The 17,841-nt window shown below is 36.9% G+C and overlaps 2 protein-coding genes and 3 non-coding genes across 7 annotated transcripts in view; 1 reads left to right on the top strand and 4 right to left on the bottom strand.

Moving 5' to 3' along the window:
* Positions 1-13,961: 13,961 nt before the first annotated feature.
* RPS12 (ribosomal protein S12) lies at positions 13,962-17,564 on the bottom strand. 2 transcript variants are annotated; one of them, XM_001369905.5, is made up of 6 exons: positions 17,470-17,564; positions 17,291-17,341; positions 16,839-16,955; positions 15,193-15,295; positions 14,690-14,791; positions 13,962-14,051 (listed from the first exon to the last, which is right to left on the bottom strand). In XM_001369905.5, exons 2-6 carry the CDS (start codon positions 17,302-17,304, stop codon positions 13,989-13,991), a joined length of 399 nt encoding a protein of 132 aa, XP_001369942.1. In that variant the 5' UTR covers positions 17,305-17,341; positions 17,470-17,564; the 3' UTR covers positions 13,962-13,988. The 2 variants fall into 2 exon arrangements, with proteins under 2 accessions (XP_001369942.1, XP_007484642.1); XM_007484580.2 differs by having other exon boundaries at positions 17,426-17,516.
* LOC130457793 (small nucleolar RNA SNORA33) lies at positions 14,272-14,398 on the bottom strand. Its single transcript, XR_008917067.1, has one exon. It is a non-coding gene; the product is annotated as a small nucleolar RNA SNORA33 (small nucleolar RNA).
* Positions 14,857-14,940, bottom strand: LOC130457812 (small nucleolar RNA SNORD100). The gene has a single exon (XR_008917086.1). It is a non-coding gene; the product is annotated as a small nucleolar RNA SNORD100 (small nucleolar RNA).
* On the bottom strand, positions 16,232-16,303 carry LOC130457755 (small nucleolar RNA SNORD101). Its single transcript, XR_008917029.1, has one exon. It is a non-coding gene; the product is annotated as a small nucleolar RNA SNORD101 (small nucleolar RNA).
* A 53-nt stretch (positions 17,565-17,617) lies between the features above and the next one.
* The window catches only part of SLC18B1 (solute carrier family 18 member B1), a 41,782-nt gene continuing 41,558 nt past the window's right edge, over positions 17,618-17,841 (top strand). The window contains exon 1 of one of the 2 annotated variants that reach the window (XM_056818805.1): positions 17,618-17,747. The gene's annotated coding sequence lies outside the window, so the exon portion shown is untranslated. The remainder of the gene's footprint in view (positions 17,748-17,841) is intronic. The other variant, XM_056818804.1, reaches the window with a different exon arrangement.

Below are 17,841 nucleotides of genomic sequence, written 5' to 3'. Positions count from 1 at the left end.
AATTTCTAAATAATGTTCTAGAAATAATAAATGAATTTAAAATACTGTAACTTGGGTAAGCCACCTCCTCTCTAGACCTCAGTTTCTTCAAGCATAAAATGAATGAGTCAATTAGATATCTCATATTTCTTCTAGGGCTGCATTTTTTAGAACACTAATTGGAATCATTCAAAAAGTACAAAGCTCATCAACATTTCTCAGTCCTCTCTATTGCTTCCAGTCCTTCAGCTAGTAACTTAGAACTTCCAAATTCTTCTGGGTAAATTCTGCAATCTAAAAATGGTCAGTATCATATCAAGATTTTAACTGCAGATACAGTCTGTAAAGCCCCAGCTTCCAGCTTTGTGTCATCTTGGGCAACATTGTTCTCCTTTAAAAATAAGTTATAACACATCCTATCCAAACTGATTAATGAGAATTCTGAATAATGATGGATATTTGACTAGAAAAAATCCTCAAAAGAATTGCAGAAGTGGCATGATCTAATCTTTTACTTTTAATATGTAAGGTAAATACTCTTCTGTGATTTGGCCATCAGGAAGAAACATCATGGGCACTTCTCACGCCAATAAAATGCCATTTTGATTGAGACTATATGGTTTGCCAAAGCAGAAAGTACTTTGTGTTCTCCTGTTGCTACATGAAATGAAGTCAACGCTGATTTATAGCATCCACTGATTTTGTAGACTCTTAGAACACATAGAACTTTTTTCACTGTCTCTATAACCTGTTCTTTAAAGATGTTTTTGGATAAAAATGCTAGATGTAGAAAACAATAAATTTATGCCACTGAGCTTTTAATTTTCTTCTTTTTTTAACTGCTTGTACCCTAAAATGTAAGCTTATTTTCCCTTCCAATATCTCCAAATGAAAATATATATTAACTTTAAAGATGGAAGCAAATTAGGCTTCTTGAAAACCTAATTCAACCCAATTCAACTTAACAAATGGTTATTAAGTATCAATTCTTTATAAAGAATCAATTAGAGGGACCAGTGTCTTGGAGTCAGGAAGACAACTAAGTGGAGCAGTAGATAGAATATCAAATCTGAATTTAAGAAGAGTCATCCTCCTGAGTTTAAATCTGGCTTCAAACACTATCTGTGTGACCCTGGACAAGTCACTTAATCGTGTTTGCCTCAGTTTCCTCATCTATAACTTGAGCTGGAGAAGAAAATGACAAACCACTCCAGTATTTTTGCTTAGAAAACTATAAATGGAGTCACAAAGAGTCAGACAAGACAGTCAACTGACTAAATAATATCCAACTCAGCAAAGATCATTGAGAAATGATAAATAAATACATCATCTTTATATCAATACAAAGCATTTCATAAAAACAACAAAATTCATAAGGAACTCCATAAGTAAATATTCTGGATATATAGCTCAGGTTATCCATTAATGATAAAAATATCTAATTTATAGAGGATTTTGACTACATGATCTCATCTGACTTCACAACAACCTGAGAAGCAGATACTCTGGGTATTACCCCTATTTTATAGATGAGGAAATGAAGGCTCAGAAAGCAGACTTGGCTTAACCATAGTCAGAAAGCTAGAAAAACTCAAAGGAGAGATTTGAGCCCACCTAAGTCCAGGATTATGTCTCTATACACTACACTGTGATACGTCCCTCAAAAACAAACCAATGGCTTATGATACAATTTATCTACTAGGTCACTTCAAGTGCAACTTATTTCAACTTTCAAAAATAGGCCAAAATGACAGTGACCATTATACTAACAATATGGTACTTGAGTAGCGTTCATCCAAGGATAATATTAAATTTATTCTCACAAGCATCCTTTATTCTCTTTTAAAGACTTTTCTCTATTTTATCGTATATCATAGGGCATTAACATTTTAATAGCTCTTTGATTTAATGGAAAAACATTTCTGGACAGAAACTTAACAAATAAAATGCTGATGAGCTTCTAGAGAGTAAGGAATGTTTCATTTTTTCTGTTTGTACATCCAGTACTTAGCCCATAGTAGGCACTTAAAAAATGGTCATTTAATTTATTTTTAATAATAAATTTATATTTATTAATTTTATTAATTTATTAATATTTTAATAATAAATTTATTTTATTGACAGATTTTATTTCAAAATGGAAAGGGGGAAGTTTTTATTTTCTCTTTACTTAAATAATTAGTCCTTAGTAAAAAAAAAAGGACATAATTGTGTATTAATTAAGTATCCACTGGTACCTTCTAGGCAATAAATTTGCTGACCCATGAAAATTGCTACATGTATTAAGCATCAGATCTAAAAGCCAAGACAAGATTTCATTTTGAATTAATTTGTACAGTAATATTTTCTTTTCCCCCTATTGATCCCACACTTCATATATATATATATATATATATATATATATATATATATATATATATATATATACACAAGTTGTTCTTTTTAAACCTGGTATGGCAGTAATGTGAAACACCATAGGTCTTTTAAAGGGTCTTTCTCTAATAAGCCAACCAGGTATAAACAAGAGTTTTATATCCGTTTTTAAATTTTACTTAGGTGTGGTTAGTTTGAGAGTAGGAAAAATAGAGAGACAAATACTGCATTTGTATAAGATTTTATTCACCTCACTCCTAAAATACTGTACTGTTGGCATATGTCTCAATAAATGGGCTTCAAAGAGGAGTTATAGCAGTATAAAAATAGTTTCCCTGATTTCACATGCTCTTTAGTGCTCCCAGGCCTCAAAATGGCTTTTAAAATTATTTTTTCAGGCTCTCAGAGCTATGTACCCCAGATTGTGATGGGATATATATTGCTCCACCCAGTTCCCTAGGGTGAAGTTGGAATGGAGGGAAATTGAGACAGCTTGGCACCGTCCCACTCCAAGAGAGATCCAATTGGAAAGATTCCTTTTCCTTTCCAGGAAGAGATGAATCTGACATATTAAAGGGTCAAGGGAGGATGGGGATTTTTAAGTTAAGGAGATGACCACTCTCATCTGAAGAAATTTCTGATTAAATCTATTATCTCCTTATTATGAGATAAATGGATGGGAAGAAGCCAGCCTGTTTTGTGGTCTTCTGACCTTTACAGAATTTCAGCCAAATTCCCAACACGGTAAATGGAAGAGTTTTGAATCTATAATCAACATACCAGGACCACTTTTTCAACTTTTTCATAAGCATTAGCAAAACTTGTTTCCCTCATCAAGAATTTCTCATTTGTATTGTAATAGGACAGCTCCAAATCTAGCTGATATATCTTCCTAAACACTAGGAAAAAAAATTATGTTACCAACATTATCACCAGAAAATAGAATTAATTCTCAGGTAATGAGTCAGACAATTTCAGCATAAAAAAATTTAATTTCATTTTAGAGTGGGAGGTAGATGATGCAGTAGATAAAATGACATCTGGAGTCAAGAAGACTGGGTTCAAATATGGCCTCAGACACTTCCTAGCTGTGTGACCCTAAATGCCTAGCCTTACTGCTGTTCTGCCTTAGAGTCAATACTTGGTATTAATTCTAAGATAGAATGTAAGGTTTTTTTTTTAATCATTTCATAGGATCCTATTTCCTTTCCCAAAAAATATTACAAGTTAGAGTTTGAAGAGAGCCTAGGAGTTATCGAGTCAAATCCCTGAATTTTTCTGGCATGGAGACTTATCTGGGCCTAGAAAGATTAAATGTCTTTTGCAAGGTCACAAAGGTCAAAATGAGAATTTAAGTTCACATGTCCTAACTTCATATACAGGATTCTTTCAACTTTAACAGAGTGACTCTTCAAGATTTAAGATATTTAAACTTCAGTCCATACAGTAAAAATTAAATTATACTTTAGAACAACTAAGAAATAATTTCTAATACAATTATTGTTATTACATACTGACAGTGTCAAAAGTTGGATTTTACACTTGTATTTAATCATTAATTCTAGAGGGAAAAAACCTAAGAACCATATTTTTCTTTCTTTAAATCGACTAATTATAAGAATTCCAAATATGTCAAAACTAATAACTTCTGCTAATATCTACAGCAGAAATGAGCAATTAAAGATTAATTGAGTTTCAATTTACCTTTCTACTCTTCCATAGAATTATTTAAATAAGAAATTCTAGCTTGTTTAGAGATCTTTATAGAAAGTTGTTTGCATATCACATTTTACCCTTCACAGAAAGAAGTTAGGCTAAACAAAACTCTTCAAGGGTTGTCCATCTACCTCATTATAAAGCCGAAGGCTTCAAATAAACAATTAGAAATCAAAAAGGCACTGAGGAAGACTTATATAAATTGATACAAAGTGAAGTAAGCAGAACCCAAAAAAGATATGTACCTCGACCACAAAAATATACATTGATAGAAAAATAAATCAAAAGTAAATACTGTATAATTAGAAATACTAAAATAGAAATAGAAATACTAAAACTGTTACAAAGAAGAGATACAAGACCATTCATCCACTTTGTAGTGATCAGGAACTATGGGTGTGATTAAGCATTTAATGTCAAACTTGGGTCAATGTATCATTTATTTTTATTGAATTGCTCTTTTTTTCTCTCCCTCTTTCTTTTTTCATTCTTTATTTTACAAAATGGCTCTCTAGTAGGGAAAAGAAGAGGGCTTCAAAAATGAAAATTATGTAAATTTTCAAATAAACAATTAATTCTAATTTTTAAATGAAATACATGGAAAAAAGAAATAAGAGCTTACAGGGAGAACAATAAAAAGGGAATTTTTGATATTGCTCTTTTATTTTAATATACATTTTTTAAAAAGCAAACCATATAAAAAGTTCATAGTTTCATATTTAACCACATTTTTGCTCCTTGTACATTTGTTGATATTTAAGTTCATGTTGTTTTATTTTTTTTAATTCTAAAAATGTTCCAAAAAACACAATTGATAAGACAAATAATTTCCAAGTTGGAAGGGACTTTGGTACTTATCTAGTCCAACCCATATTTCAAAAACAATTCATTCTTTTAAAAAACCAACAAGTAAACATTCAGCTGTTGCTCAAAGATTGCCATTGAGAAAGAGATGAAATGAAGAGAGGATTCCAGAGCTGTGGTCTTGTTAGAATCCTGTACTTTAAAACCAAACAAAACGTTCCTAAAAAGAACAATGGTCTAATTTACACCCCTCTTGCAAAACAAAGGCTCTGGAGAATGAAGTTGTCTTCCAAAGAGATTTAAATGTGTAAAGAACTCTTCCTACCCGACTGCTACTTTGGTTCATAGCTTATCACTCCTTACCTACTCATTGCCACAGCCTTCTTGCTCTCAACTTGCTTACCACTTCTTCAGTCCATCCTCCCCATTTCTGTCAAAGTGATTTTCCTTAAGCCAGATCAGCTATGGTATTTCTCTCCTCCAAATGTTTCCCATTGCCCCAGAATGAAATATAAACAACTCTGTTTTGATTTTTTTTTTAGCTTAGTCCCCAACCCATCTTTCCAGTCCAAACTGGACATAACTCTCCCTCCTGCAATCTGTGATAAACCAAATTGTCCTTTTCTTTGTTCCTTACACAAAACACTCTACCTCTGTCTAGTACCTTTTATATTAGATTTCTTCCATACATTCCCTCCTCACTTCCATCTCATAGAATCCCTTTTTCTTCAACAATCAGTTCAAGCCCCACCTTCTAAGGAAGCCTTTACTAGTCCCTCAGCTTCTAGAGATATTCTTCTCAAACAACCGTGTATCAAACTAATTTGTATTTATGTATATTTTCTCCTCCTATCAAATATATTAAAATGTATACATACCTATACACATATTTCTTATCTACAACATGAAATATAAGCTCCTTAGAAATGGCTTCATTCAGTGTGCTTATATCCCTAGCACCTAGCACAATGCCTAGTACATACTAGGTATTTAATAAGGGCTTGATTAAGTGATTGAATTTTAAAATGCTTAAGAAATCTTGTTCCACAGATATAAAATATCTAATTCAATTATTAAGATCTATCCAGTTTCTTAAAAGAGAGGAAAATGGCAAAAGCAAAGAACTCAAGAAATAAGGTTAAGAATCTAACTTCCACCTGGTTAGCATAGGTTAATAGAGGTAAATAATCTCTTGGAAATTCTGTTGACTGGTCAACGTTGGGTACTTGTTAATTTTTTGATAAAGATTCTTGCAAATTACACAAAAGAAAAATGCATTCCAAAATGGACTTTAGGAGAGATAAAAGTATAAGCCTTTGGTCTGAGAGAAGTCAACTAAAAAGGGAGATGAGATTCTCAAAAATGGAATTTTGACAATACCCTCCAGGTCAATGTTATTGTACAAGGAGATGAGCTGAGCTGATATTTACAAAAAGCACAAATTAAAAAAAAAAGATAAAACTAAGGACAAATATATTTGACACTCCTTAGTGGTGACCCCTTGATGTACTCAGTCAGCATTCTGGTCAACAAATAGATTTTTTGCCTTTTAGAGGATGCACAGATGCCCTTTGATAGGTAGTTGGTCATATTGTCAGGTGTTTACACTATGATAATGAAGTCTTTTAATTTCTGACCTAAAACTGTGCATATACTAAAGGAGTCTCTTGTCTCTCAGCTGTTCTTCCTTTCTGGCTTGAAAGACTCAAAATGAGTTGAATTTTTGTTCATTAGATTAGAGGTAGGGAGAGAAGACAAGCCTTAGCCCTATCTGGCTCCATCATACTTGGGAGGGGGCAGCTTCTCTTTCCTTATGGTTTTGGTTTTTGTTGTTGTCCCTGATTAGATTATTGATCATCAACTTTGATATGGGGGAATCCCAGCAAATTTGTGAGTTTCAGACCATGACGTCCTCTAACACCAGGAGGGGAGTGGCTTCCAATAGCCACCAAAGCAGTCTTCTTGCCCTGCAGCTCCAGCAGCCCTGGGAAGTGGGTTGGCACAAGGAAAGAGTTAGCATCAGAGAGAATGAAGCCATGCAGAACTGAAGATCACACTTGGATCACAAGTGGCACGGGATTAGATCGTGTTAGGTGAAATGAGAAGTGTCTAACAAACTGTAGGGTAATATTGATTCTGAAATCTGAATCCCTAAAACAATTGTAGAAGAATAAAAGAGAAATAGAAAAGCTAAAGATGGTTCATGATCAATTAGAAAAGGAAGCAATGATTATTAACTACTGGCACAAGTTCATTAAAAATAGTCATGCTGGGGCAAAGTAGCATAGAGGATAGAATCAAGGCCTGGAGTCAGGAGGAACTGGGTTCAAATGTGGCCTCTGACACTTTCTAGCTGTGTGATCCCATGGGCACGTCACTTAACCCCGATTGCCTAGTCCTTACTACTATTCTGCCTTGGAAGTAATACTTAGTATCAATTTTAAGACAGAAGGAAAAGGTAAAAAAAAATGTCTTTCTATGGCTAATATGGAAATGTTTGACAACTGCACATGTATCATCTATATCAAAATGCTTGCCTTTTCAAGAAGGGAGGAGGAAAGGAAAAGGGGATTTTAGAACTCAAAAATTGTAAGATGAATGTTAAAAATTGTTTCTACATGTAGTTGAGAAAAAATATAATAAAGTATTTTTAAAAGTCATGCTAGACTAACTCCTTTCCTTTAATAAAGTATTTCTTAAAATGATTGATGTTGATTTCTAGAACAAAGTGATTTTGTCTCCCTCCACGAATAAAGATCGAAGCTTTCCAAGTTTGTTACTTACGGTCTTAAAGAGTTGCCTGAGCCTTGGTCACATTTATGATTACAGAGCTATTAAATACAAAGAGCAGGATGTGAACCTTGGGCTTCCTGACTCCAGGTCCAGCATTCTATCCACTTCATCTCTTTCACAGAATAGAATATGGACCAGGAAAACATCACAGACATTTTTACTTGGATTTCACCCAATAAATAACAAATTTTGAGATACTTGTATGTATTTTTCATGGAGGTCTGGTGTATGTAAGACCCCATCAGTCAATGTAGAGGACAATAGTGGGCTACTTCTAGAACTGTAATGATGCATGAAGGAAATTATATGTACGGATATTCTAAAACTGGTTTTGTTGGCCTTTCACATGGCTGAGAGAAGGCTTGTTCCATTGGCCGAGTACATGAAAATTTCTTCTGAGTCAGCTCCACAGGATTTTGGCTGTTTTCACCTCTGGAATTCTGAAGAAATGACTTCAGTTACCTCACAGCATCCAGTGAGCTCATGGAGAAGGGAAAAAGAAGGGTTACATGGCTGCCCTTTACCAACGCCTTTTAGTTTCAAAGAAATGGGGCCTTTGGAATATTTTTTGTTTGTTTGTTTCTTCTTTTCCATTCTAGGCAGAGATAACACTGATCTTAGAAACTGAAAGACTGGGAAAATCAGCCACAAAAGTCCAAGAACTGAGACTACTTGTTGTAGACAGATCAGATTCCATGTCCTGAGGAGCATGGTGTGATCTTTAGGACTTCAGCAAAGCAGAGGCCTGAAGAAATCCCACTTCATAAATGGACTCCTTGGTTCAGTGCTCAATATGAACTGAAATCAATTTCAAATCTAATCCCTACTGCCTACCCACTGACAAGACACCAAGGTACCCCTGAAATGTTGGGGGGAACATTTCTTTATTTCCTTTTTCTACTCTTACCTTCTGTCTTAGAATTGAAAGTTCTAAAGCAATCCCAAGGCAGAAGAGCAGTAAGGACTAGGCAATTGGAGTTAAGTGACTTGTCCAGGGTCACAGTGCTAATAGGTGTCTCAAGTCACATTTGAACCCAGGTCCTCTCAACTCCAGGCCTGGCTCTCCATCTACTGAGAGCAACCTAGCTGCCACTGTACATCTGTTCTTACCATAGCCTTTGTAAAAGCTCCCTAATATTGTGTTTAAATGGAACTGGGGTGCTAGTCACTGGGCTCCTGAAAACAGAGGGATCAGAACTGGCAAGGGATTAATGTAGAGAAAAGAAAATGACCCTTTTAGGATGCTTGAGAACCCTGCCAGGAAGATGTGGCCTTATTGGCCCAGAGAGGGACCAAACATATATGGTGTCCCAAAAGTCTTAGTCTAGTTTTAAGGTTTTATATAACTGAAATTTGAGATTTGACTTTGACAGCTTAAAGTTGCACTTAAACTTTTGAGAAACTATTTTGTACATATTTTCTGTGTTGATGTGGTTTTCCCCAATGAATTGCAAGATCCTTGAAGATAGAGGCTATTTCTTTTTTGTCTTTATATCCTCAGTACTTAGCAGTTTCTGACACATTTCAGGATCTCAATATATGCTTGTTGAATTGAGTTGTTGAACATAAGTCAAAATTTATATTTCTAAAACTGATCTGACCATGTTACACCCTAATAAAAAATCTTTGGTGTCCCTAGTGCCTTTAGAATGAAATATAAAATCCTTAGTCTAGTATTTAAAACCTTTCACAATATGGCTCTGGGATACCTTTCCCACTCATATCATATATACTCTATTCTAGTTAAACCAGCCTATGGGTGCTTGCTCTTCATAAACAACATTCCTGCCTCCCCTGTTTTGCAGATGGTTCACCATGCCTGGAAGGCATTATTTCCTGCACTTTCCCTGACCTTTTACAACTGCCCCCCAGTTCTTAACCCATTTCACTCTTCACCTTCACTGTCAAACTCTCTGAATCCCTTTGTTCAGTGCCTGAGGGATGGAATGATCCTTTGAAGAATTTAATTTGTGGACTCATTTGTGCAGCATGTTCTCACTGCAAAGGTGGGATTTGGGCTTCCTGTGGGGCAATAGACAAAATCCACCTCATTGACATCTGACCTTTTCCAGCATGATTTAATAAAGTTCCCCACTTTAAGATGGAAGATCTTAGAAATCAAGTCAGTGGCATCATCACCCAGGCTCACAGTCCATAGGCCTTATCCATAGTGATAGTTAAGTTAAAGAAGACCAGAAAGATTGGGATATGTGTAGACTACCTGAATTTACACACGAAGATTACAAGGGACCAGAGAAAATGCCCTCGTTTGTCTGCTCCACAGCCAGATTTTAAGTGTTGGTGTTGCACAGTGCCTAATGGCAGAGAAAGACAAGGAGAGACAGCCTTCAAGATCCTTTCCGTTGGGTTTATTATGGGCATTTAGTTTTTTTGAGCTTAGTGTTTTATTTACAAAAAGGAAAGATGTTTGGGCAGGGAAGGCAGCCTCCTGTGTCTTTGTACAGAATCTAGAACTGACATGGCTGAGAGGACAGGATGCTGAGTTCTTTGGTTTGAGTGTCTCCTCCTATGACAGCCAATAATTTTTTTTCCCAAATGAACACCTATCTAGTTCTCCTAAAGATTCAGTCAACAGCCGGGACTTAAATGATTCAGAGACCAATGGAGAGCTCCATAGAAAAGTTCTCTTTCCAAAGATTTAGGCTCACAACCTAGGTGTGAATCACCCTCATTTCTTCAGTCTTTCTCACCCTCTGTATCTAATAATGTCAAGGACTTAATTTGGGGGCAGCTGGGTGGCTTGAGAGCCCAGCCCAGAGATGGGAAGTCTTGGGTTCAAATTTGGCCTCAGACACTTCCCAGCTGTATGACCCTGAGCAAGTCACTTAATCCTCACTGCCTAGGCCTTACCACTCTTCTGCCTTAGAACCAATACACTGTATTGATTCTAAGATGGAAAGAGTTTAAATTATTTTTTAAAGGACTGTCAATTTTAGCTTAGTAACTAACATCTTCAGAATGCATGCCCTTCTCTACTGTGGTACCACCTCCATGCTGGCATAGGCCCCTCAATCACCTCAAAACTGGACTATTGCCAATAGCCAGCTATTTATTTTCTCTGGTCTTTCCCTACTCTAGTTCATTTTACTGTCACCTATCAAAATGATCTTCCTAAAGTGCATGTCTAATCCTGTTACTCCTTTAGACAATGACCTCTAATGGTTCCTATCACTTCAAGATCAACCATTAAGACTTGCATTCAAAGGCCTTTATAACCTGTCAAATGTGCAGCCTTCTTATATCTTATAGACATCCACATTAATCCAGGAATCCTCATTATTCCTTAAGACACCATTTCTCAACTCCAGGTCTTTTTACAGGCAGTCCTTAGTAGCATTAATGCTTTCCCTCCCAATTCCCACTTCATGGCTTCTGCAAGACCCAGCTAAAGCATCATCTTCTACAGGAAACCATTCTTGATTCCTTTCATCACTGTGACTATATATCTTATTTGTAGCTAGTTATTGGAATGTTTTCCTATCCCAGTGGATTGGGCTCTAACTTCAAAAAAGCAGCCATTTACCTTTTATGTCACCACTACACAGTACCTGACAAAGTAGGTGCTTATCAGAAATTTTCTATCAAAAAATTCAGGTGTTCCCAAATTCCTAGAAGAGGAATAAAGTCCAAGATTGGAAAGGTAGGGAGGGGTAAAGTTGTTATTCATTTGTGACTGTCAAGTGCTAATTTGTGCTTGTATTGTGTCTGAAGATATTCAGTGAATTTTAATTTGCAGGACTACATCTTTACTGGGGTAAGGGATGGTTAGACTATGAAGACCAGAACTAAAGCTGGACATTCTATTACTGATTTGAATAATCAAGATAGGAATGTGACAGGATTGTACCTAGTCATTCTGTTCTTACTACTAAAGTCTATGTAACCAATATCTGGTAACATTACAAAAACTGTGCAGTCTTCTTGGAATCAATAGTCCATATAGGGTTGGGAGGCCAAATTCCATCTTGGGTACTGTGTGACCATGGACAAATCACTTAAATGGTCAGCGATTTATTCATGCATAAAATAGCAAGAATAGCACCTTCCCACAGGGAGTTATGAGAATCAAATGAGGTACAATTTGTAAGGAACTATGAAAACCTTCTAACACTGCAAATTCTAGCCAGCATATTTACTCCTATGGGAATGGAGGGCATAAACTGTTTAGGGGACACACTGAAAATAAACTTAAATGGGAGTTGAGGAAATTTCAAGTCAAATGGTTAGCTTTCACCTCCTCTTTCCACACCTTAAGTTAGCAGTTAAGTTTCTTCCCAAAACAGCTATGTTTCTATCTAGTTTGAGCTCCTACCTCTACCCATTTATTCCAGTGCCAACACATAATGCTATATATGCTTTGTCCCTTTCCCATAACCTCTCAACCTGTTCATACCCATTCATGCCCTCTCCCTTTCAATTCTAAGTATAGTGGATTCTCACTGAATGGCAAAATACAGGAAAGCAAACTGGAGAATCAGAGGACAGCCTTAGTCATCTTTTTATTTTAGGGAATACTAATCTATTGTAGAAACAAAGGGGGAACCCATAATAGATATCGATTCTAACTAGGAATTTGAAGTAGCAGTTTGAGAAAGAGTAAATTCCAGGTATGGGAACAGCATGTACTCAACTCAAAAAATCCAAGTTATCATAACATGAAAAAACATTCCAAATAACTACATGTTGGCTTCACTTTGAGCAAAATAACCAACTTTTGTGTTCAAAAAGGGAAAAACACCTTGTGGCAATTTGTCCCATGATAAATGAACATAATGGACTATTTAAGCTGGATGAATAAAGGTGATAGGAAAAACCTAAAACCAGACCATTAAAAAAATGAACAGGGGGGCAAGCTGGGTAGCTCAGTGGATTGAGAACCAGATGGGAGGTCCTAGGTTCAAATCTGACCTCAGACACTTCCTGGCTGTGTGACCCTGGGCAAGTCACTTGACCCCCATTGCCTAGCCCTTACCACTCTTGGGCCTTGAAGCCAATACACAGTATTAACTCCAAGACAGAAGGTAAGGGTCTAAAAAAAAAATGAACACTTGCAAACTCTAGACACACCCTAATTCCAAGGCCTGGTGATAAAAATGGTAAGAGGACATTGTGACAGACATGAGGAACAGCCTGTACTAAAGTGGAATACTATTTTAAAGGGAACAATTTAATGCAACTTACAAATATAGTAGGCCAAATATCAACTCTAGTTCTGATAGGAGGAAACCTGACAGCAAATAAAAATGTCAGTTTGTATTTTATTGAGCTTCATTGTTATAGTTTTAGAACATTACATATGTCTGGCAGCTTTGTGAAGATAATGGGAGACACAACCTAAGGTGGATCCCATTTTAGAAAGTTGTAATTTTTGTGATAATAAAAAAGTTGTGATTTTTGCTTAGGGGACCTCTATTCTAGTCTTGAGAAAAATGATAATTGGCCACATTCCCAAGAAATAGCAACTAGTTCAAATCCTGACCTACTGAGTATTTTAGCAAACTGCACAAGCACCAGTAAAATCCACAACTATGAGGAAAATGTGCACTTTCAGGTCCAATGTTGCTGGGGAAGCAGGTGCTCCAAGGTTGGGACCTTACCTTATCTCTCCCCTCCAGCAGTTCAGTCATATCTCAACTTCAAGGTTTCAAAATCTATAAAACCTTTCATTCTGCTTGGGGGCCTTATGTGAATTTCATACTTGTTCAAAAGAGTAACTAGACAAAGCAAAATCTTTTCCTATCTATAGTGTCTTTAACCTATGAAAGCCTATTTAAGACAATATCAAAATACTACACTAAAACTTTCTATCCTCAAAATCTAGTTAGGTAATAAAGACCAGCTGTTTGACTTGTCCCCAGGCTATTCCTCAAAGTGATTCAAATCTTTTTTATGTTCCCAGAACTTTTTTTAAAACCCTTACCTTCTGTCTTGGAGCCAAATATTGGCTCCAAGGCAGAAGAGTGGCAAGGGCTAGGCAATGGGGGTTAAGTGACTTGCCCAGGGTCACACAGTTGGGAAGTGTCTGAGGCCACATTTGAACCTAGGACCTCCTGTCTCTAGGCCTGACTCTAAATATCCCAAGATAAATCCCTAGTTTCAGGAAACTGTTAATGACCCCCAAACTATAAGGAAATCTCAGATTTGCACTACTGGCAAAGTTCTTTTCTCCTTGAAAGATCGGTTCAAAAATTCACAGCCTGAAAATGAGACAAATATACCAACTATTAAGCAAAATCAAGTAATGTTTTATCCAAAGTAACAGCTAACACAACAAATCAAATCAGACCAAGGCTTTTATTTACTCATTTCTTGCATTTAAAATATTCTTCGATGACGTCTTTGGCCTGAGATTCCTTGCCATAGTCCTAAAAAGAAATCAAGGAGCACTTTTAAATTTATGAAAAGCATTTTGGAACTCACATTTCACAACACTAATTCCCATCACCAAGCAAATCTAATTTCTCTATTATTAATACACACCTAAATGATTAGGGGGGTAAAGCAAAATGTAACATTTAACAAAAATTAACTGTAGGAAAAGGCACCTTTTCAAAATCAATGAAAACATTCAGTTATAGAATGATATACTGTAGCCATTCTCAGGGACCTTAAAGACCTCACAGTTTTTAAGGCTCGTACCATGGCTGTACTATTGCCAATATTTTACTTCTGAAAAACACATTCAGGTAAATCAGATGTAATGTACTGGCTTTGAGAATTTTTAGCATCCCCTTTTCTGTTGACATCAATAAAACAAGAACTGAAAGTAGTTACAATATATTTTTAAAAACTATTAAAACAAGGAAAACCTTCATTTAAAATAAAAGCATCTCAAACTTTATTCAAAATTGCTTGCTGGATCACCATTTTCCTTCCTTCTCACATTGTTAATTCTGTCTCAAGTCCTTCCTCTGAAAAAATCATTCAAAACTTTTCAGTGTTCTAAAACAACTGAATTGGAGGTGACAAAAATCAATTTTTCTTAAAAATTAGATCAACTCACCTTAACAACAACGCAACTGCAGCCAACCACCTTACGAGGCTTTCCTTCTCTGTCAATTTTACAGAGGCCTACCCATTCACCCAGCTTCTTGTTGTCATCAACCTACAAAAAAAATACCTGTTGAATATGGCACTTTTAGGGACACAATATTAAAAGGCTGGTAGATGGCTGTACGCTCAGATATGTTGGGTGACATGGCTGTTCTCTTCATTATTATCAGTAGAGGGAGCCAAGTTGTCATCATGTACAGCATTATTTCAAATCAAATCCCACTAATTCCCAATACAACTTTCTCCTGCCCCTTTTGTTTCCACTTTCTTATTATAAATTTAGCAGTAAAATGCATTCCTGTTATAACTTGTTTGCAGAAATTTAAAAAAGGCCAACACCCCCTCCAAGGTTTTAGTAGTAGTAAACTAAGAATAGACAAGTCTTAAGAATGTGATAATCCTAAAGTTGCTAATAATTGTTCATAAAAATTCTACTTTATAAAAAAATCTCACCTTGATCAAGTTGATTTGGTGCTCAGCACACAAGGCCTCAACCAATTTAACATACATAGGTTCATCACAGTTGGAAGCAAGAACACAAAGATGGGCTTGGCGTCTAAAAATGGCATACAAAAAGGTTTTGTTACAATCTAGAAAAGAAATGCTTATAAAATTGTCATGCCTACATAAGCAGTAGTTTAGTGTTGAAAGTTTTTTCTTTTTGCACTGGCTACATTGGCAATGAACAGCATGATACTACCATAAAATACCTAGCAGAGTACTGTCAGGTTGCATCCAGTCCTGTAACAGATCAAACCAACATAGTTGTCCAAGTCTGGCATTTGATGTTCTAACATGCTTATCTGACCAATGTTTGAATTTTCTGCATTTAGTTGTGACCAAAGAGCTCTAAAAGCTTATGGGCAATCCACAAAGCATGCATTCTTAGAACTTTAGCCTGTCCCTCAGCTTTGGTGACTGGGTTGGCAATAACATTAGGATCAACCACCAGATAGAGGGCTGTTACCTGTTGCAGGATCAGACATCGAATTAGAATCCATTTTTAAATTGTGCAGCATTCCCAAGGTGCTAAGGTTGAAAGGGACTCATGACAGGCACTGCTGAAGTACATCCAGTCGATGTTTCCATTGAACTGCCCAGTCTATACCAAAGTGAATTGAACTGACTTGAAATTCATCTGATTTAGAAAGCTTTCAAAATGTACAATTTAAAAAAAAATCCAAATTAGGTAGTTTTTTAATACATGCAGTTACTTTGCCAGTGTAACTAGTCCAGAAAAAATACTTTCAACTAGGCCCAAAGTGTATTTTAATGACTTATAAAAAAAAATTTAGTTTCTTCATCAGTTGGACCAAATTGTCAATTATTTTATGCCATAAAGTACAAAAGGAGTTCCAGACAAGAAATCAAAAGCATTTTTATGTAGTCAAAATTCTAGATTGGGTTTTTAAGAGAACATAGCAACTTGCCAGTGTTTCATTACACATAAAGAACTTCTAAAACTTTGTTCATCTATAATGAAATAACACAGGTTTGTCAGACCATTTTTTATCACTCATAAATGGAGTGTAGGGGTATCCGACAATCAAGTCATCATTCAAACTCTGTGAATCTCAAAAGCAGGAGTTACCGTACCTAATTCTATTTTCATTCCTGGTTTTCCAAACAGTAAATATAAACCAAAAAATAAAACCAAATATCTTTTTATTACTGTTACAGTCCAGTCCAGATTATATCCACATGCACAATAAATAAAACCATTAACAGTAATTAAAGCACTGTGCCCACTTGCTAGTAACATTTTACAAAACCTTGCATTTATCAGTTAAGGATCTACTTCTAGATTGAACAGGCGTCTGAAACTTGAAATTATATGCATCAAGAATAAGGTTCCCCCCTTTCCAATAATGTGCAACTTATTTATAAGGAGAATTTGCATTCTTATCCTGAAATACTTAAAACTGTGTTACTAAACTGGATTCTTTCATTTCCTCCCACTTGTAAATATCAATATCCCTGTAAAGTTAAGGAGCTGGATAGAATTTTTGTACTGGTTACCAAACTCACACTGTACTTGGGAGTTTTGAAGAACACATCACTAGAAGTTAAGTTTTATTAGAGTAAAATAAAAGACATACTTGTCCAAGGCTTTGGCAGCTTCACGAATTCCACGAGCTAGGCCATCGTGGATAAGTGCGGTCTTCAGCACTTCTTGTAGAGCGGTGTTAACGTCCATTACACCTCCAGCAGCAATGCTATAAAAGCGAAAAAGTGATTATGTTTAAACTCTGCTCACTGGACACCACAGGCTTCCACCCTTCCTTCCTCTAACTTCGCCTGCCACGTGGGGGAAAAGGTCTGGGTCTCCGTACACATTTGGGGTTTGGAAGAGAGAAGCAACTTTGCTTCTCGACCTGTGTGGCTTAGGCAGCCAGAGCCTGGAGACGCCAACCAACCCCCCATGGGTGAGGTGTGCACGTGGCATCGGCGGAACGGGGCCCCGGCGCGAGCCATCGGGTAGAGAATATAAAACTCTAGAGAACTCTTCACGTAAGCGCCCCCTCCCGCCCGCCCGCATCCCCGCACTCACCCTTCCTCGGCCATGGCAGCGGTTCACGGGTGAAGCTTAATCTTGAAAGCACTGAAATTAAAACACAAATACGTCAAAAGAACGTACCCACGCCTGCCCACGCTCCGACAGAAACCCCCAGCCTGAGAATCTTACCGCCAAACGCGTGCACCTCCAACTCGCCCGCCACAAACACTTACCCCGGGAGCCTCCGCCTCCCGCTCTCTTCAGCGGCGACAGGGAAAGAGGCCCTCCCTCCCCGCCCGGAAGAATTTAAAGGGTTCAGGACCCCTTTACGCGCATGCTCATTAGTCTCCTCGGATAGAGATGTCTAAAGCTCTGCCGGGCTTTGAGACTTCTGTTTCCAGCGAGCTTCACAGAGCCTTTGGCGGGGGACGACTGACAGGCACAGAGTTGGACAGTCCAACCCTGCTCTCTGGGGCACCGAATGGGGCTTGGAGATCAAGTTCCGGAGAAGGTATGCGTGGGTTTCCTGGTCTACACGTGGGTTTTATGAGTCCCTAATTCTGTGTGTTTAGTTCCGGTCTCGAACTTTTCTGTCTCTCTTAGGA

Source organism: Monodelphis domestica, chromosome 2 (assembly GCF_027887165.1).
Source record: "Monodelphis domestica isolate mMonDom1 chromosome 2, mMonDom1.pri, whole genome shotgun sequence".
Classification (NCBI taxonomy): domain Eukaryota; kingdom Metazoa; phylum Chordata; class Mammalia; order Didelphimorphia; family Didelphidae; genus Monodelphis; species Monodelphis domestica.
The sequence above is the reverse complement of the archived record's forward strand: the minus strand, read 5'-3'. Positions and strand labels throughout refer to the sequence as shown.

What these genes read in the sequence shown, in the direction of transcription:
- RPS12 (XM_001369905.5), bottom strand. An exon ending in ACCAAATCAACTTGATCAAG is followed by an intron (nt 14,792 to 15,192) that starts GTGAGATTTTTT and finishes TTTTTTTTGTAG; the next exon opens with GTTGATGACAACAAGAAGCT. An exon ending in GCAGTTGCGTTGTTGTTAAG is followed by an intron (nt 14,052 to 14,689) that starts GTGAGTTGATCT and finishes ATTTCTTTTTAG; the next exon opens with GACTATGGCAAGGAATCTCA.